The sequence below is a fragment of the Manacus vitellinus genome, unplaced genomic scaffold (genome assembly GCF_001715985.3).
Source record: "Manacus vitellinus isolate BGI_N305 unplaced genomic scaffold, ASM171598v3 scaffold_31_pilon, whole genome shotgun sequence".
NCBI lineage: Eukaryota > Metazoa > Chordata > Aves > Passeriformes > Pipridae > Manacus > Manacus vitellinus.
This window is the reverse complement of record NW_021940379.1, coordinates 3,169,639-3,189,415: the sequence shown is the minus strand read 5'-3', so window position 1 is coordinate 3,189,415 and position 19,777 is coordinate 3,169,639. Positions and strand designations below refer to the sequence as shown.

General features: G+C 48.3%; 1 protein-coding gene across 3 annotated transcripts; it reads right to left on the bottom strand.

The window, feature by feature from the left end:
• Window positions 1-764: 764 nt before the first annotated feature.
• Window positions 765-18,877, bottom strand: MORN3 (MORN repeat containing 3). 3 transcript variants are annotated; one of them, XM_018076265.2, is made up of 7 exons: window positions 18,760-18,877; window positions 17,405-17,512; window positions 8,569-8,724; window positions 7,729-7,886; window positions 6,172-6,331; window positions 3,479-3,663; window positions 765-1,674 (listed from the first exon to the last, which is right to left on the bottom strand). In XM_018076265.2, the coding sequence occupies exons 3-7, from the start codon at window positions 8,711-8,713 to the stop codon at window positions 1,606-1,608; spliced, it is 717 nt and encodes a 238-aa protein (XP_017931754.1). In that variant the 5' UTR covers window positions 8,714-8,724; window positions 17,405-17,512; window positions 18,760-18,877; the 3' UTR covers window positions 765-1,605. The 3 variants fall into 3 exon arrangements, with proteins under 3 accessions (XP_017931754.1, XP_025751275.1, XP_017931755.1); XM_025895490.2 differs by lacking the exons at window positions 17,405-17,512; window positions 18,760-18,877 and adding an exon at window positions 11,506-11,532; XM_018076266.2 differs by lacking the exons at window positions 17,405-17,512; window positions 18,760-18,877 and adding an exon at window positions 9,109-9,157.
• Window positions 18,878-19,777: the final 900 nt, after the last annotated feature.

Here is a 19,777-nt window from a genome sequence, read left to right as displayed (position 1 = left end):
TCTCCTGTCAGCAGCACCGCAGTGCAACGTGTTGACAAGGTCACCCGTGGTGCCTTTGTATTGTCACAAACAACTATAAAAAAAAACCTGCTGGGCTGTTCTTTTCAGCAGCAGTCTCTGTTCACAAGCAGCAAACAGCTTTGCACTTGCTGTTTTCACAAGTCCTTCTGGCATACAGAGGCCAAACTGGATTTTCTCAGCTCTGCCATTACGTTGTGCTTCAAATCTGCTCTATTCCTGATGTAAATCTGATGGTGAGAATTGTGACTACAGTCCCACAGGTGCTCATTCATGGAGCACGGGAAGGATTTTGTTAGTAAAGGCATTAAGGAAGCATCATTCCAAAACAGAAAGTCTTGGTAATAGGCACAAAGTGTATTTTCCCATCCTTTACTGGAATACTAGTCCTGTCTTGGGGAAAAACTCTTAAAACCTCTCAGTAAAAGAAGAAAACCTGACTCAGTATTCACATTTGAGCAAAGGGTGCTGTCAGGCTTAAAAATTGTACTTCTGTCCATAAACTGTGTATTTAAAAGTTACGCAGTTCTGAATGAAGCCCAGAACATCAGTTTTCCAAGTTTACTTTGTAAAAATTACTTGCTGTCCTGGATAAGTAGCTAAATTTCCCATTGTTAATCTTTTACAAAGTGACAGAGAAGTATGGATTTTTGGTGGTTTTTTTTGTTTAAGAGATACAGACTTCAAAGCTAGTGGGACAACCTTAATTTTAACTTTCTCAAACTGGTAGGCCCTGAGCTAGTGGCACTGTTACTGCAGCTGCTTTTCTGACTGTTTGCTGCACTTTAAGCCATGATATCGAGTATGTTTCTCTCATTTTTCACCTGTGGAAATGGTCATGAAAGTTACACCTCGGGTACCTTTGTCACTGTGTGCCCAGGCAGTAACCAGACCAAACATGTGGATCTAAACATTGAGAGTGCACTTAAATTTTTTTTTTTTAATCCCTTATTTATACTAACGGTGTTAGGAGGCATTTACCTCAAGCATTTTAAACATTGGTTATTGTATATCACTTGTTTAGATATAAAATACTTTCATGAAATAAAATCTACTTAATTGTTGCTGATTGTTTGTTATCTAGAGGCCTAAAGTATACTTATTAATTGAAACATGATCTGTTGTAACTTCAAAAGCCATTTTGGGTCACAGGTATGTATTGGGTTAAGTTTGGGGGGAGTTATTTGATTGTAGTTTTCTAGGGCCTTGCTTTTATAGCAGATACTAAAAGCCCTCATTCTCTAAGGCAAAGACCTTGAAACCAAGAGGAGTGTGATTTCTTTACAGCAGCAGTAAGTCAGAGGAGCTGAGCAGAGTCCCCCTGCCTGTCTTCCAGTGTTTTGCTGCTCGTGGTTTTTCTTTTTTTTTTTCCCTCTTTAATTTTTTTTCTTTTTTTTTTCCAAAATAAGGGGGGTGGGAAGAGGCTACTGAGCAAAGCCAGCTGCAGAGTGAAGTGTACCTGAACAGCCTTGAGGGAAGAGTGAAGTAGACCATGATACACCACAGTGTGGATTTGACACTCAAATTAATATATAACTCAGGACTGTTCTTATCTTACATATTTTCTTTTTCTTCAGCTTCCAGTTATTAATTATTGCTGTCATCAAGCAGTGCCTGGGCCTCTGCTAAAACACCAGCTGGATCATGTAGTTCAATCTAAATAAAAAGAATACAAATCAGTTTTGCAGTGTAATTGAAGAAGCTTAAGGTTTTATAGATCTTGATTACTCAAGCATTCACAGAGAGTCTCCCATGTATCAGGACTTAGTTCATATTGCAGCCTTTCAACTATTGTTTTAGAAACACTGCTACACTTCCCTAATTTTATTAATGTGTTGAACATCACTTCATCTCCTTGAAATAGCTCTGTGGAGTGGCTGAGCCTCCTTTAACTAAACACATTCTTGGACAAAACAAGAATGGCTTTGATTTGTAGCCTGTTGGATCTCATAATTTTTAAAGAGTGTGTGCGTGAAAAAGTTTATGAGCATCTGTTAACTTCCTTCATACTCTGAGATCAACAGCTCTCTACTGATTAAAAGCACAATAACAGCAGTGAAAGTTGATGCTTTCTTTTTGCACCTAGAGCAGCAGAGAATTGGGTCATCACTTGGTCTTCAGGGAGTTAAATAAACAGTCAGACTTGCACATCCTGCATTGCCCACCAGCATTTCATCCCAGACTGTTGGGTTGTTGAGGCTGTTCTGGGTGACCTTTGACAAACCACATAAGGTAAATATTTTTAGGTACAGAAGTGCTGCTCCTTTCACTCTTTTGGAAAAACAGAGATTGTTTTTCCCTGGTGGGTATTTGGGGTTTATTACTCTGCACTGCTGTGGGTGTGCCTGGTGCTTACAGGATTAACTGGCTTGTCAAAACTGTCTCTGCTCAAAGGGCCCTTTGCTACAGAAACCAGATTTGAAAAAATAGAGGCAGTGAAGGTGTAGCAGCTGTGAGCTTTGGAAGGCTGCACGTGCCAGGTATCATTTGCAACAGCCTTGTCCCTGGGGCAGAGGAAGGTAGGTGGCTTTACCTGCTTATGGGGCTGTGCTATTCTCAGTGTTCCTGGAGCAAAGCAGTGTGCTGTGGTTATCCAGGGTGGTTCTGCTTGGCTCCAAGCAAAGAGGAGCTTCCCCACCCCTTCCTGCAGTAACCATCCCCTGGAAATGTGATGCCTTTGTGTTCAAGCTGAGACTCTTGGCCAGCTGTGTCACTTGGAGCCACATCTGTTCACTATGGGCTCCCATTCCCTGTCTTCCTTCAAGGGCAGAGCAGGGGATAGGCTCTCCTGTCCTCTGGCTCTTTTATCAAAGTGATGTGCAAGGACTTGGTGGCTGCCAAGTTGAGAGCCCAGTGTGTTTGAGTGTCTCTCCAAGTCTTCGGGATGGGGACAGGCACTGACTCTTCCTCAGCAGTGTGTCAGTCATGGGAAAGGGGAGCAGAAGGTGTTGGCTCTGGGACACCATCTGCCCACCTTGGGACCAGGTGGGAAGCTGCACACACCCTGCTGCCTCTGGGGCTGCTGGACACGATGAGCTCCTGACTTGGAGTACCCAGGCAGAGGAAGGAGCTGCTGTGAGCCCTGCAGCTGCCCGGGGTTCTGTAGGGTCTGCTCAGCTTCAGCAGTTGGGCTTGGGGAAATCGTTTGGTTTTGACGCAAATCCCACAATTGTCTCTGCCTCTATTGTCCCCGTTTCCTTTGTGCTGCCTCAGGTCTCTGAGCAGTTCTGGTGCATGAGAACTGCATTTTTTCAGATGTAGGTGATTAGGAGGCTCCAGCACAGGCTGGATGAACTGTTTGGCCCTATGGGGCCCTTGAGGACACTGCTGGCCAAAAGACACTGAGCACACACCCTATGAGTGTGGAATCCCACAGGGGTAATCACTAGAGGAGGGAAACGCTACCTGGAGAGCTGATCCAAGTGCTGATGGATGCAAACACAAATTTCCAAGCAATTACCTTTGGGATTGGGTACTGAGTAGGGGCCGGAGCTTTGTCTCTATCGAAGTCAACCAGAACTCCACACTTTGCTATATCTTCTGCCCAGGTGCCCTCTAACAACTGTCCCTTATCCACGTAGAAGTATCTCCCTGGGCCATTCTTCTTTCCATCTTTCCAACCTCCTTCGTACCGATTTCCATTTGCTGCAGTTAAATACATGAACAGACCATTTTGTTAAGGAGTTACAAATGAAAACAATCAACAGAGCAAAATGACAGAGGAGGAGGTGATATATTTGGCTTCTCTTAGTAATTTCCAGCAGCACAGTGTGTCATTTTGCTTTTGCAGTGCTCTGTTTGCTGCGCTGCAGAGGGAGAAAGGGCTGTGGAAGGAGCCCACGCTTGCCCAGCTGGAACAAGAACTGTGTTCACCTGCTTTGTTCTTAAGTGATACTCATTTTTTGCTGATACACTGAGCAAGTGAGCTCAGGGTAAGGGTCTGGTCACTGAGTCACTCCTCACAACGTGAAAAATTACAGGACACAAGTTTCAGATTTGTCACTGCAACAAATCACACAGGATCTCTGGCTTGAAGAGAGAGGTTTGCTTGTCTGGGCAAGGAACAGAGCACTGACTGTTGTCCAGGCAAAATAATCTTGATTTCAAAGAATATTTGCAGTTAGTTTTTCCTCAATGAATTAAGGCTGAGAATTGCTGTGAGTGTCTGAGCAGTTCAGGCAGTTACACTCTTTTTCCAGCTGTATTGCTTCTCCTGGCGTTTTTCTGCAAGTTGAGAGAGGTTATTTTTGGGCTTTGTGCTACTCTCCAGGAATCCATCCATCCATCCATCACTAACAGGGAAAGCAGAGCTGCAAGGAGAGGAGAGCAGCCTCATCCATGGATGCTGGTTGAGAAGCGGCATCACAACCACAGTGATGCTGGGACACCTCAAGGCCATCCTGCTGTCACTGGGAGAGTCCTCTGCTCTCCCCTTTGCCTACATATAGTGTTTCTAAGCCCAAAACCATGGGAATTTCTGGTAATTAGTGGAAGTACCTTTGAGTCTCAGCTGAACTTTGCTATTCTTCAGGACAAGAAGCGGCTGAAATACCAGGGCACCCTGCATGGTGCTGCAGAGGTAGCTGGGGCCTGCCAGAATGCTGTAAGGAGGAAAAACCAAAAATGCTTCTGTGGAGCATGTCTGCCTGGCTGCTCAGGCAGGCTCTGGTTTACAGGTTGGAGCTGTGGTGGTGGTTATCTGCAGCTTTGATCTGGTTTTGTGCTTATCTGCAACACCAACCTGCCCTGCCCAGTGGTAGGAGCAGCTCAGCTCCTGCACTCCAGCCACCAACAACTGAGAAACCACCAAAATCACAGCCCTGGCTCTGATGGAGGGGGTACGGAATGCCCTGGCTGCACCGTGGTGTCCAGCTGCTCCCATCCCCTCTCAGAGCACCGGAGGCCGTGTGCTCACTGCTGTGATCCCAGTGGACATGCTCCATTTGGGAACAGCCATGGCAGAGGTGGCAGAGCAGCGCGGCGTTCCCAGCCGAGCTCACCCTCGCCGGGCGCGCTGCCACTACAGGCAATTTAATCTTGAGCTGCAGCTCATCGTGACCTCCACTGGAGAACTCCTTTTCTTTCACATCGCAGAGCTGCCGGCACGTGGGCACCCCTCCAGCACTGAGCCGAATGCATTGGGCTTGTGGGTATGAAATAATTGCTCTGGCTAATTTTAACCAAAAGGAATCCAGCTCACAGTTGGTTGCAGGCAATGCTGGAGGCAACAGGGCTCTGAAATGGTGCATCAGCCACAGCTCAGCCCGTAGGGGCTGTTAGTTTATGACTAACAGGGACTTGGGTGGGAGAGCAGCAGATCAGTGGAAGGTTTCTCCCTGGAAGCAGGTGCTGATTTCTTCCGTTTGGGCCATTGGTCCAAAGTGCCTGTGATGTGCAGTGAAGGTCATGCCCATTCCTCCCAGCTGCTTTGCTTAGCTAATTACTAGTCTTGAGATTACTTTCAAGCAAAAAAATAGAATAGATGAACACTAATATGGAGATAATATTTCTTCAAATGTTCTTGGAATGTCATGCCTTGTATTGTGAAGGACTGGGATTCTTGGCTTCAGGGAAAAATGTGTTAAACTCCAAGGAAAATATGGGGAAAAAAATTTCAGATTTCTGTATTTATGATGAGATTGCCCCTAACATTCCAAATCTGTGATGTGCTTGGTGTTATTTATGGAAAAGGATTGTGTACTAATGAAACCCCTGTGTTCACTCAACGTGAGCTGCTGTCGGAAGTAAGAGAGGGGATGGAGTGAACTCAGTAAGAAAATTCTCTGTTGCTTTTTTCCCCTCTGCTGGAAACTGGACTCCTCTTTGGTATGCAGAGCTAAAAAGTCTGTCTGGCAAAGTGCCTGGCTTGAAAAGAGAGATTTGCTCTTCTCTGACCCAACAGTATATTATCTCTAACCCGAACCATCCCAGTCATTTAAATGTAAATCACAGCAAAAATAAGCTTTCATGTGTGTGGGCCTGAGCCGGCCCTGTGCTGCCTCCAGCCCCAGACCAGGAGGGGAGGGATGACCTGGAGCAGCCACAGCCCTGCTGCAATGCATGGAGCATCCAGAAACCTGGATGGCAGAGACACCTGGAGAGCAGCACGACACCAAATAGCTTGAAGGGGGCAGGCAGGCGCCCGGTACTTACGGAGCCGCAGCATCCCCTGCCCGTTGGGCTGATCCGCCTCCCACTGCCCCTCGTAGCTGGATCCATCCAGGTAGTACATCCGGCCCCAGCCGCCCCGCACTCCATCGCTCCACTCGCCCTCGTAGCGCTCCCCGTTGGGGTAAAAGAACACCCCCTGGCCCTGGGCAGCAGCACAGAGATGGCTGGTGAGGAGCTGTGCTGTCGAAAGGGGTCAGTGTCCAAGTTTGGGACATCTCTTTGATACACTGTTCCTTTGTTTATTACTCTTACACATGTGGCAGCCCAGCTCAGTGGCTGTTCGCGTGCTGAAGGAAACCAGAGGTGGTAGTATGGGATTTTTTTTGGCAAATGGTTTTATTCCCATGAAAAACTCTTGGGTTTATATCTCAGTGTGTTTTTGTTGGCATGATTGCTGCTAATATTTAGCTAAAAGCGGGTTTTACGAGTATATAAACCTGCCTGGGGATAGGCAGCATTAAAGGATGTGTCTCTCAACATGGGGATTTCATCCCTTTCAACACTGACAACACTTCCTGCAGCCCAGCCTGTTCCAGCCTGGGCAACTCCATCCCTTGTTTGTCTTACATGTGTGTTTGCCATTAAGAGAAGTCCAGAGGTACCCCCTATACCAGAGAGTTATACCAGTAAGGAATATTTCCATATCACTAATGAGTTTTCCCATAGGAATAAAGTGTTAATTTATCCCTGAACAAATAATAAAATCAGCTCTGGAAATAACTGATTTTGAGTATTAATTTTACTAAACTGAATGTATGTAAAGGAGAAACTTTGGTAGAAGAAAAACCAACTCTTGTGATACTTGGATATCATTACAAATCTTTCACCCAAGCTCAATTATCCAAAATATAACCAGAAAGAACAGGAGGGGAAGCTCCCTCCGAGAGGCTGGAGCCACACACCAATTCCAGGCGTTGGTGGCAATTAGTTTAATTTAAGAGCAGACACAAAGGCGAACACAAGGTTTCCATTGGCAGATCCAAAACCGTTCCTACAAGGATTTTGCACATGAGATTGCAGTCATTTCTACCAGATGACTTTCTCGTGTTCCTTTTAGAAAAAAAACATGATTTACATGACAGGCTTAATTTCCAAAAGAACTCCTGTTATTTGTCTAATATGCTGTAAAAGTCTCAGAAGAAGGTACATTTTCCTGCAGCATTTATAATACAGGTTCCTCCAATTCCTTCAAGGATAAGAGGAATGAAAGGGATGGGCAGGGGGATTAAGAGATGGGATACAAAGCCTCTCATCCTGCTTGGCCAAGCTGCAGGTGTGTCTGAGCAGTAACCACTGCTCTGCAGCAGCTGGTTGGGGCTGTAGCCTGGTAACCAGTGTGTGAGTGGGATGAGTCCCTCTGCAGCAGGGAAATGGCACTCCCATAAAAATCATGGATTTTTACTCTCGACCATTCAATTCAGCCTCAGTATTGGGAAAATTAGTATTTTAAGTGATCTTTTTGCACATGTGCACCCAACCCTTCCCTGTGTTTTGGGTCACGCTGCCTCACTGCTGGCACGTGCAGGAAATCTCACTTACAGTTTTCTGGCCGTTTTTCCACCAGCCTGTGTACACCCTCTTGTATTCCTTGGTTACAGGGTCAGGAATGCTGTATGAGCCATAACCATCCTGCTTCCCAAACTTCCAGTCACCGCTGTAAATAGCTCCAGTTCTTTTCCATATCTGGGTGCCTTTACCTGTTTAACAAAAATAGGAATGCTGCAGAGTTTAGGAGAAGGGTGTCCAGGGCTGCCTTCCTGTTCCATCTGAGGTGGGGCAGCTCTCCCTGCACCAGGTCAGGCTCAGGTCTGGGATTCAGTTTAGCTTCCCAAGTCAGAACCATCGTTAATCTTGATCAAGGGCTTCCTGTGTGGCCTTTGCTGAATGCACTTAAATCTTTCCAAACCTCATTTTTCTGCTTGTAAACAAGTCTGTCCTGCTCCGGCTGCTCAGGGCTCGGTCAGGGTCTCCTTCCCCTGCTCTGTCTCCTGCAGCACCCGCCACAGCTTGAGGATAAATTAAGATTCCTGAAGCCAAGTCAAGAGCTGAGAGAGCTGCAGGGACTGTGCAGCCAGGGAACATCCCAGTGCATGGAGCTCACTGCAGTGTGCTCTGTTTGGAGAGGATTTTTAAATATCCATAACAGAGATATTTTGGGTAATTGCCCCTGAGTGCATGCAAAAGCTCTTCAAGCTACCTATTAGAAATGTCTCTGAGTGCTTTTTTACATTACATATATCAGAGACATATATATATATATAGTCATACAAGAATGAATGCTCTTCCAGGAGCATATAGAACCACTGACTGCTCCCTGCCCTTAGGAACCTTTCTAAGGACATTTAAATTGGTACCTTTCCTCAAAATTATGTATCTTACCATGTTTCAAGTTGTCCAGCCATTCTCCAGTATACTGATCCCCATTTACAGCATAAACTGTGTGTCTTAACCCACATTTCTGGGCTTTCCTGTCCCATTCATAATAGAGGGGCTCTCTAGCCCTGGGATACTTTACAATGGGCATATTGGTGGTGTCTGGAGAAAAAAAACAAATGATAATCAGAAATAAATTAGAGAGAAATTACTAAGGCAGGTACGGGCAGATCAGTATTTGTGAGCTGTGCCTTAGGATGCAACTGAGTCAGTAACTGATGCCTGGCTGTGGAGGGGTAAAACAGAGATATAACAAACAGGAGGGAGCTAAAAATACTGAAGTACAAACCAGCACTATGTGAAAATGGGCTTGTAGCACTGCCTGGCCTGTTAGGAAATGTTAAATAAATTTCAGTAGGTTAGGTTTGTGGTGGGCATTGGTCTCTGTACCTGCCAGAGGTCTTGGGGAGCGCAGGGAAGGGCATCTCCTTCTCCGTACAACCAATGGAATGGGTCAGGGAGTTGTCCAGTGTTCCTGAGGCCCACCTGGAGCTGGGACACTTCATACCTGCAGCAGTAATGCACCTCAGGCTCCTTTACTGCTAGAAATAACTGTCTTGCAGGTGTCTGTTAAAAGGGGTTGAAACCACAATGTTTCTGTCTCTCAGGAGGCTGCAGACTCGCCCAGGGCAGGCCAGGCACTCGCCAGCTGATCCAGCTGCCAAGGAGAGGACTTTGAGGTGACATGGGGTTAAAGCATGAACAGCAGGCAGGTGATGATGGGTACAGAGGGAGGTGATTCAGGTGTCAGAGGTCCAGAGGGAAAGGGTCAGCATGGGGGAAGAGGAGGGAGAAGATGTATTGGCCCATCAGTACAGAGAGGAGAATGGTGGAGTGCAGCACGGTGGTGATTTCTGGGCACTGTTCAGCGCAGTGGGAATTCCGGCACAGACTCGGAGGTGAGAGTGGTCTCCTATAAACCATAAACAAACGCCCAAAGGTGGCTGTAGAAACAAAAGCAAGTTTCTATGAATGCCGTCAACATCCAGAGCTCGGCTGGAGCCCGGCGGGTTGGGATGCTCTCCGAGTTTGTCTCCTGGGCTCCCCCTTCTGTCCTGATCCACTGGACTGAGCCACATGGAGTGATTTCGCTGCACCTCTCCCTTCTCGGCAGAGCAGAGCTCTGGTTCCTGCTGTGCTGGGGGTGCCGGGGAGCCCGGCGTGGGGAAAAGTGTGGAACCCGGGAGGAGAGGGAAAGGAAGGTACTTCAGGTCTTTGCCAGGGAATAAAAAATAGAAATTATAACTGAGAAAATACATTAGTGTTCATCCTCAGTTCTCCACACAGCTGTGGGAAATGGTCATTTGACAGCTATTTGGGGGGATATCATTGCTGAAGAAAGTGCTTTATGTGTCCAGGATGAGCCTTCCTATCCAAAATGCAGCTGAATTGTGCAGTGCCCATCCCACGTGGCTCCTTACCGGGGGGCTGTGGGGAGTGCAGGCAGGGCTGGGGAACCTACCGGGGCACTGCACGGTGAGCTCAGACCTGGGAGGGGTAAAGATTCCAACCAAGCTGCCATGGGAGGAGAGGGGCTGAAGAGCGTCTTGGTTTGAGGACACCGAGGACAGGATCTGTCACTCATTGCGATGGAGTCACAGCCCGCTGCAGAGGATGGTATTTCAGCAATATAAACACAGAAAACACCCCAGCTGCTGAGTTCCTCCCTCGCCTTTGGGTGCTGCAGCCCCTGGAGAGGGGGGTTCTTGGCAGTATTTGCCAAGGGCTGAGAGTTTGCAGGACACGGAGCCACACGATGCCTGCTTGCATCTGTCCTCTGGCTGGGGGAGAAGAGCCAAGCTACAGCTACTTGCACCCACCCCGACACCGGCTCTGACGAGAAATCTTTTCACTACCCCTGCCAGATGGGAGCATCACTCTCCCACCACCGCATCCGACCACTTCTTCAACTCAAAGCTTAGGATTTACAGACTCCAGGGAGGATTCCCAGCTGCGGGGGCAGTCTCAGCACCCCTCCATCTGCTCGCCAGGCTCTCTGAGGCACAGCCCGCGCAGAGCACCCGGGGTAATGCGGTCTGACGGGACCCGCCTCTGTTTGCTGAATCCCCTTCCAAATTTACGTCAGCGATGCCAAGTTTGCGTAAGTGATAACGCAGTCGGTATTCACCGCCCTGGATGTTTTAGCCACCTACTACAAGGGCGCGGGGAGGCAGCGAAAGGCAGGCGCTGCAGAGCCGCTCCGGCTGCAGCTCTCGGTGCCGAGGGCCAGAGGTTCTGCCTCCGCCGCTGCGCTTGGGGCCGAGGCTCTTACAGACCCTGCGTCCTCCTCCAGACGCTGCTCTGCGAGTTTTGTCTGGTCTCTGGTAAAACGCAGCTTTAGTTTGCATGGCCCTACAGGAAGCCCATTTTTTCCCTTGGCTCTTTGCAGAACTTTAGAGCCGTGCGATTGAGCTACAAATACACCTTTTTTTTTTTCCTGCCTTACATCTTAACGAATAGCAAGAGGGAAACACATCTTGCTGCAGAGAAGGGGTTGCTGACTGTCCCTGGCAGCTCCCTGCCTGCCACCTCACCGTGTCCCCCTCGTGCACCTTGCCTGTCACCAGGCCCCGAGCATGTCGCGACTGAGCTCAGCCCTCGCAGTGACCCGGCCCCACGGCGCTGCCCTGCACCGGGGTCCCTTTGCCAGCCCCCTCCGGTGCAGCGGAGCCACCCCAGCCTCTGCTCGGCCCCGCGGCGGTGCCTGCGAGCGGAATGCCCAGGGCGCCTGTCGCTGCTCCCGCCCAGCGAGAGCCGCGCTCCGCGGCGGCGGTGGGAGCGCACCGCGGGGACAGCCCCTGTGCGCCGTTCGCAAAGCACCCTCGCGTTCGGCCCACGCTGTCCTGCCGCCCCCGCCCCGAGGGCCAAACCCCGGGCACCGACCTGTGCTGGTGCCCGCCGGGCGCTGCCTGGTGCAGCGGCGGGGTCGTCATAGCAACGTGCCAAACTCCTGCGCCAAGGGCCGTGGGAGCAGGGCCGGGAGCGAGCGGAGCCGCTCCGGGAGGACGGGCAGGGCGGTGGGACACGAGTGGTCACGCTGTGCTCCCCACGGATGGAGCCGGAGCGCACCCCGCGCTCTGGAGCCACGTGTCTTGAGTTCAGGATTTTCCAGCAGAATATAAAGTGCTGATTACAGCACTGATGGGTAACAAATAAATCAGCCTTGAAAATGTCAGAGGAAAGGAGAAACCCCCTGAAAATGCACCATCAGAGGTCTTGAAGGAGAAATCTGAATAAACCTGACACTAATTCCCTCATCCATTACATTTCTTCCACAGCCACAGTGAGCAGGAATTGCCATTATGGCCTTGTGGGTGTCTGTAATAATCTTCCCTAATGGGTAATTAACCGTGCACATTTCTAGTATAAAACCAAAGGTCTCCTATGACTCCCGTGAGCCAAATGCATTTGATTCTCATCCTTTTGCCACATTTTTCGTGCACAGCTCTGCAGGCTGGATGGTTAAAATGTTGAGACAGGTGGGAAATCTTGTGATGAAAACAAAGCAGCCGCCCCTGTGGAGGTGGGACACAGCCTGGTCTTCCCTGATGGGTGTTTGTCTTCACTGAATGTAGCACTGAACGTGGCTTAAATGGGGTGTCCGTGCTCAAATAGGACAGAGGGATGGACTTATCCCAAATGTGAGTGTGACTGAAGGCAAATATTCCATTTCCCACGACACACGTGAGGGCCATGGAGCCAGAGGAGACAATGCCACTGCCTGGGAAATCAAGTGGACAAGGAAAATGAAGTGGCTGGAGGGAAGAGATGCTCCATAGCCAACAAAGGAGCCGGTGTGGAAACGATGGAGAGAGATCTGTACCATGGGAAAAGACAAACATGGAATCTCTCGTGCTGGATTAGATGAATTGGAAAGATGGCAGCTGCCATCCAGGGCTGTAGGAGAGGTGGAACTCACAGACTTCTTAAAGCAGGAGAACCAGAAAGAAAACTATGGAAGTTGACCAAGTAAGGAAATGCTTATACATGAAAAAATGTTTCCTGGTTTTAAAAATGAGATGAAGATATTCAGGAAGGACTTATTGCCACTCGTTCACATTAAACATATTCTGGTCTGGGGCAGAGCCCAAGAATTACTGAAGACAATCATTCCTGTGTTTGACTGTGGCCAGTTGTAAGGGCTGGAGTGGGGAACAGGGATTTGGGGAGGAAATGAGAAAAACCCATGAGGGAGAAGAAAAATTGCTCATTGCAGCCCAAAAGCTACAGCCTTAAATTACAACCAAAAGCAGCCCTTCTTGGAAAAGTATTAATTATTTTTCATATTTCAGCCCCTATATTTCACTGCACTTAACTGAGAAATTGTCAATTAAGATAATTAGCTAATTCAGACAACTTCACTTGTTTATTTTTAAACAGCTCAGGCTGCCTAAGGTTTTTGAACTGCAAGTTCAAACTGCGCCTCACTTAACCACAGCTTTTACTAACCAGAAGTGATATAAATATTTGAAACTCAATATACATTTGAAACCAATAAAGGCTTTAAAAAAATTAAAATATTTTAGCAACAAATCAAAATGCACAAATCAAGATCGAAAATTGCCTCTGAGAAAACCTCTGTATCTGGATATGATGGAGGGAAATGGTTGGTGATGCCTCAGTTTCTGGGTCACTTATTTTAAATCCTTCTGCTCCAGGTCTCTGTGTGTTTGTTATTTTAGTTCCATGGTCCCAGAGCAGGTTATCACAGACCCTCCTGCTCCCACCAAGGAGGCTTCACAGAGACATTTATCTGGGAAGAGGCTGTGTGTGATTCCCATTTTCTTAGTCCAGGTAGGAACATCTGAATCACACTTAATTATTTTGTCACTTGTTAATATCATTCTGTACAAGGGTACAGAAAGGGGAAATGTAAAGGTATTCTCCTCATGAAAAAAAGGCAAAATTAGACCAGCTTGAAGAGAAGGTGGTGATATTTGAAGCTTTGTCAGAACATTCTTGACTCACTGAACATTTGACTTAGAAAATGTCATTCCATTATGAGAGCGGGAACCCTGCTAGTAAGTAGGAAGTGGGCATAGTTTTCATGAGGGGTGCCAGATATCTAGAATATATAATTCAGTTAGAGAGTGAGATATAAATCTAAACTGCTCCAGAAATGCCCTAACCAAACCTCTTCCTCTCCCAAGAGCAGTCGTTTCAAGGCACAACATTGTAGCCACTATGATAAATAGGGTCAAAATCCAAGTTATAAAGTGCTAGGAGGATAATTTGGGTTTTCCTTCATCCAATTCTCCTTGTTCTGGCTTTTCCAGCAAAATTTGGCCCTTCTTGGCTGGGTTTTTTTTTTTTTGTGTGTGTGTGCACTGTTTTTTTTCTAGTTTCACTCTCACAGACTTTGGTCACTGACACCAAGAGCACCAGCAAAGCCTCCTTCACAGGGGTGTGACAGGGCTTCAGTTCTGTTACTGTAGGCACCGTTGTTGCTCCAGTTGTCTGGCAGTTGATTAAACCTTACATTTATTAAGACTGAAAGGAAGCTGTTAAATCCATCCATGTAAATTATGCTCTAACTCAGCCCATTGATGCCAAGACAGTTCGTTGCAATGGACTTTCAGCTCTCCACTTCCTTCCAGGATGGATACAGTGAAGAACAAACCAAGCACTGGAAGGATGTGTGTGGAAACATGCCTGGAAAAACACCTTTCTGGAGCAAGACCCTGTGACACCTTCATTTTTTTCATTCTAAAGAGTAAGAATAAAAAACCCCCAAACAATAAAACTAAAGGCCCTCAGTATTCTACATCTGAAACCAATCATTCTTGCACTGAAAGGAGACAGCTGCTCTGAGCTGAGTTTGCTCTCACAAAGCTTGGGGAATCACCCAAGTAAAATGCCCAAACCAACGGAAAACTGTCAGAATCAATAATTCAAATTTATTCTGGGAACTTCGTAGAGTAAATAAAGAAAAAGCATGTAGAGAAACATATGTTGGAATTCTTTAAAGGTGAAGAATGTGACAACAACATACTGTGGAAGTAGGATGCTCAGATGTGTGTTTTATTGCTGCTATATTCAAAAGAAAAGCCAGAGGAAGAGGTGGGAGGGTCTTGGACTCCAACCAAGCTTGTGTCGGGTGTAGCTGGATGAGCAGGGAGTGGGTGCAGTGCTGAAGGAGCTTCCCCACCACTCTGCTTTTAAGAATTGTTATCAGCAGGATTTAGGAGGGACTGAAGTGAAAGGTTTGAGGTGCAAACTTCACTGATTGACTCTGGCTTAAGAGGCAGCCTTGTGGGAAAGCTTTCTTTACAACTCTTCCCTCCCTTTTGCTGGGAGAAGCTCTCTCAAGATAAAAACCATGTTGGTTTTACATCAAAACAAGCCAAAGTAAGAACCCTGGGTTATCTGGAATGTTGGAGCATGGAGCATGTAGATAGTCATGCAAAGTGAAAGGTTGAAGTCCTTGGAGCTGACACCAGATACCCTCTCCCCGTGAGTTTCTGTTGCTGTAGATTTACAGCTAATGGTCTCTACTTAACTACCTGCAATAAGATAGAGGTTCAAAGGTAGAGTTATGATGTTAATTAGTGAAGTCACCCAAAGCTGATAATTATTTACTATGCAACTGTGGAGCAGTTTGCAGGACTCTCAGTACTGTTGGAGGCAGATAAATTTAGCCATCCTTGAGCTACTGCTTCCCTTGAAGTCCTTAATTTGTTCCTTAACTGAGAAATAACTCCAGATGAATACAAGATGAATCAGCAGTATCAATTTCCAGCTGAAACATGAGCCAAGTATTTTATTTATCACGGCTTATTGTCACCTGATGGTAGAATAGGGACTCATCTGCATTTATATTTTGTCCTTTCCCATTTGCTGTGCTGGAAAGAATTGTATTTCTAGGACAGGGGAAAAGCATCAAAGGAAACAGCCTCAGTTATCTTAAGAGAAAAGAATGAATGGAATTTGCGTTCAGGGTGGAGGAAGGTGAGGGGAAGGAGCTCACATGTGACTGTACATATGAGTACATACTTGTACTCAACAAAATCTAACAGCAAAAGAACAAACAGTCACAGTTTCACTGTGATCCTTAACTTGATTTATTAACTCAATTTCTTTGATACGTTCTCTGGCAGTGAACGGTTGATGAGTCGGGGATTAATTAAGGTAAAGGCAAAGCAGAGACTTCGTGTCTGTAGATCTGCTGTGCAATGGCCTTACGTGATCTCTGGCAGCAGAAAACAGCCACTAAGAAGTGTCAGGATACCTAGAAAAACGATCATAAAATATTCAAATTCAGAGGAAAGGCACCATTCCTCATGTGTTGCCACAACTGAACGACAGGTGAGGTATGGGAACCCCAAGCACTGCCTGCACAGAGCCCTGCTCCCTATCCAGGGCTGAGGGATGGGAAGCTGCCAGGGCTCTTCTGGGCCCTTAAAATTCTCTCTCTAAATCCTTAATCCAGCTGCACTTCCATAATAGTCAAATAAGGTCTTTGATTGCCCACTGAGTGCAATGGGTGCAGATATTTAGGGGTGCATTTTAGTCAGATAGAAAATGAAACCTCAGACTCTATTGTTTCTGTCTTTCCATAAGTGGAGAATTTTAACTATTTTTTCCCCCCAAATAAACATTTAATTCAGGTAGGAAATGTAATGCCCAAAGACTGAACTTCTTAAAATGGCTTTTCTGCAGGAGTTGCTCCTGTAGGCAGAGAGGGACATTGTCCAGCACAGCCTGATCAGACACAACTCCTGCTGCCCTTCCAGTATCCCTCCCCCGTGTCCCCAGCCTTGGGATTGGGAAGATCTGCCTTAAGTCTGCAATTTAATTACAGTCTGTAGTTTCCATTCTTACTGAGTAAAATTATAATAAACAAATTATCTAGATCCAGTTAAAAAACCCTCATTGTTATCTTATCTTGCTTTGGTTTTACTCACAAAGATGTGATTGAATTAATGAGATTAAACAAACAGCTACAATCTCCCAGGAAGTGGAGAGAGATTACAGGTAATTCTGAAATCTTTCGTAATGGTGCAGCATTAAATAATGTAGAACCAGCTGTAAGGCCAACTGTGCTACATTCACATTGTTGGTGTTTAGTGAAATTCTTCCATGTTTTCTGTGTTAAAGAAAATACCATCTCTTGAATGAATATTAACTGGCATGTCTTAGTTAAAAAATTGAAGGAAGTCTTTTGAGGTTATAATTATACACAGTCACAACATGCATAAGAACTGTTCCTTGACCAGAGGTGTAGGGGAGAGGCAGGAAAGTTTGGAATAAAGGTCTGGTGATCCCTTGGTGTTCCTGTAGAGCTCCAGGGCCAGCACAGCTCTGAGTGAGAAATGTTCAACATTTCCTGCCTTTGTATACACAGCACCTGCCACAGCCCTAAAGAAATGTCATCAGGCTGCAGAATTACACCCAGGGCAAATATTCATGGTTGATATTAAGGGCTTTCTTCAGCCCTTTTGAGGCTTATAGCTCAGCAGTGAAAGGAAGAGTTTTAAGGGTTATTTACAATTTATGATGTATTCTAGAAGTAACCTTCCCTGAATGTTGAGACTGACACAAGCAGTTGAAGTGCTTCTACTTAAATGGTTTTACTTAAAGAAAATAAGGTCCAGTCTGGATTCCCCCAGCTCTTCATGAGAGTGTCAGCACCCCAATTCCCCCTCAACAGTCAGGAGTAAGATGCAGCTACATCTTTGGGGTGACTCTGTGATAAACCAAACTGACAGAGTAACTGCAAAGGAGGAGGGAACATTTCCATGAGGGAATGAGAAATAATTTTGCTGGTAGGGAGTACTCTAACCTTGAGGTGAACTGGAAGGTGTTGTCACATATCCAGCGCAGAATCAAAGCTGTGATCCGAGATGTGATCCTTTTCCTTCCAAACTGTGTAATCCAAAATCCAGGCTTCCTGTAACATAAAGTCTTGTTACACAGGGTTGTGGACAAATGCTAGAATCTGGGGAAAATTTAATGCAGGCATAGCAAACTCCTGTGACATTTTTACTGCGTTGATCAGTTGTTTATTCGATTTCAGGATTACCACGGCCTGCCACAACACACGTGTTTGATCCCTGGATGATCACGGCCTCACTGGAGTAGCAGCAAGGACATCTCCAGGCTTGGTGGTTCCTAAACCAGCAGAAATCCCCAACCACTGCAAGCTCTGAGCAGTTTTCTCTGGAAACCAGGGAACAGGTCATGGACCGCATTTCAGGTGCCTACCCACACGTATGAAAAGAACATGCAACAAGGACATAAAACAAGCAAAGAGTGTGAATATAGACCTAGAGAAGGACCAGAGACAGCAGGAATACTGAGGAGTGTCTCTACACCCAATGTTTTTGGTTGTTTATGCCAAATCCAAGGAAACAGGATCCCGCATACACTCCCCATGAAAAGACAGCATTGCACTTGCATTTTTACTTTGGCTTCACTCCTCCCCTCCCCCTTGTATCATTTTTATTTAATTGCTTCCTTCCCCTTCCCTTTTTCTTCCTCTTTGCCTATTTCCACCCTTTCACAACAGACAAGAAGCACAGTGACGACATTTACAGCCTTCACATCTCCCAGGCCTCACCCCCTCCCTGGGGGCTCCACATTCCACTCACCAGCAGCTCCCTGGAGCAGGGCTCTGCCCAGAGGCCACTGTGCCCTGCTCCCAGTTGGCCAGCCCAGCCCCTAGGTGGGTTATTATTGTAATAATAAAGAGATCACAAATATTCTTGCCCTTTTCTCTGATATTAAGGACCAGAGTCCAGGTCTCAGGCAGCCGCAGTGCTGGGCAGCCTCAGCCCAGGTGCGCGGTCACCTCAGCCAGCAGGTCCTTCAGAGAGGGCTGTCCCTGTGCAGGAAGGGTTTTGTCTCCATTCTCAGCCCCATGTGCGACAACCCACCCCTAAGGGGAAGGAAGGGGGAGGAAGATGCTTCATGGAGCACTTCAGGTGCTACCACAACATGAGAGGACCTGGGAGAGGCACAGGGTCCGCAGGAGGTGACTGAGGGGGGGGTGACAGGTGGCAGCAACTGAGGGGAGCCCTCACCTGAGGGGAGCACGGGCCTGAGGGGACCCTCACCTAAGGAGTCCCTCACTGAGGGGATCCCTCCCTTGAGGGGTCACTCAGCTGAGGGGAGCCCTCACCTGAGGGATACCCTCACCTGAGGGGAGCACGGGCCTGAGGGAAGCCTCCCCCTGAGGAGCCCCCTGGCCAGACGGGATCCCTCGCCTGGGGGATCCCGGCTCGTGGGGCCGATCCCTCACCTGCCGGTTCCCTCCCCTGGGGCGGGTGCGCGCCGGTGGGGCGGCGGCGGGTGCGCGCCATGCGTCGCCGTCGGGGCCGCGCCCGTGACCGCGCGCGATGACGTCAAGCGGCGCACGCGGTCCGCGGCGGGGGTGCGCGCGCCGGCGCGGGCCGGGGGAGGTGGCGCGGCCCCGCGCCCATGTGGCGACCGTGGAGGCGGGCCGGGCAAGAGTGGCGGGAGCTGGAGAGAGGAGTCCGGGCAGCTCCGAGGTGAGCTGTGGGCGCGGCGGGGCACGGCTGCCCGGGCGGTGTGAGATGCGGGGCAGGGCTGCGCGGGCGGGGAGATGCGAGATCATTCGCGATGCCTCGCCCGGTCCGCGCGGTCTGCGGCGTTCTCCCGCCACTGCCGTTCCCGGCTCTTGCTCCGCATCCTTTCGCGGGCCGGCCCCGGCTCGTCTCCTCCGCGCCCGGCTGGCAGTGGGGCCCGGCAGAGGCGGGGTTGGGGGTATCCCCGCCCCCCGGCCCCGGGCCAGCCCCGCAGGCGTCGCCCCCGCCCGCCCGGGGCGCACGCGTGCTCGGGGCTTGGCCGCGGGGTGCCCGCGGGATGCCCAGCGCTGCGGGGATGCGCATCCGTGCGGGGCACAAACACCCGGTACCCCAGGCAGGTACTACGAACACATCTGGGACATCCGGACCGAACCATGGCAATGCCCCAGCTACCTCTGGGGATGCACCGAGGGGACGTGGTGCCGCGCTTCCCACTGCCGGAGCAAGGATGGAAAAGGGGGACCTGGGGTGGCCGTGCGCCCCTGGCACGGCACAAAGAATAGCGGAGGCAGCGCCTGCCCTGCCAGCATCTCTGCACAGTTTGATTTCCCGTGATGGGGTACAAGGGCTTCAAATGCTGGTTCTCCATCTCTCAAAGGTACACTGAG

Bases quoted from the DNA above. Each gene is read 5' to 3' on its own strand.
- MORN3 (XM_018076265.2), bottom strand. From the start codon at position 8,713: ATGCCCATTGTAAAGTATCCCAGGGCTAGAGAGCCCCTCTATTATGAA. The intron at 7,887-8,568 runs GTAAGATACATA...TTTGTTAAACAG, and splicing joins GCTGGACAACTTGAAACATG to GTAAAGGCACCCAGATATGG. The intron at 6,332-7,728 runs GTAAGTGAGATT...GCTGCTGCCCAG, and splicing joins GGAAAAACGGCCAGAAAACT to GGCCAGGGGGTGTTCTTTTA.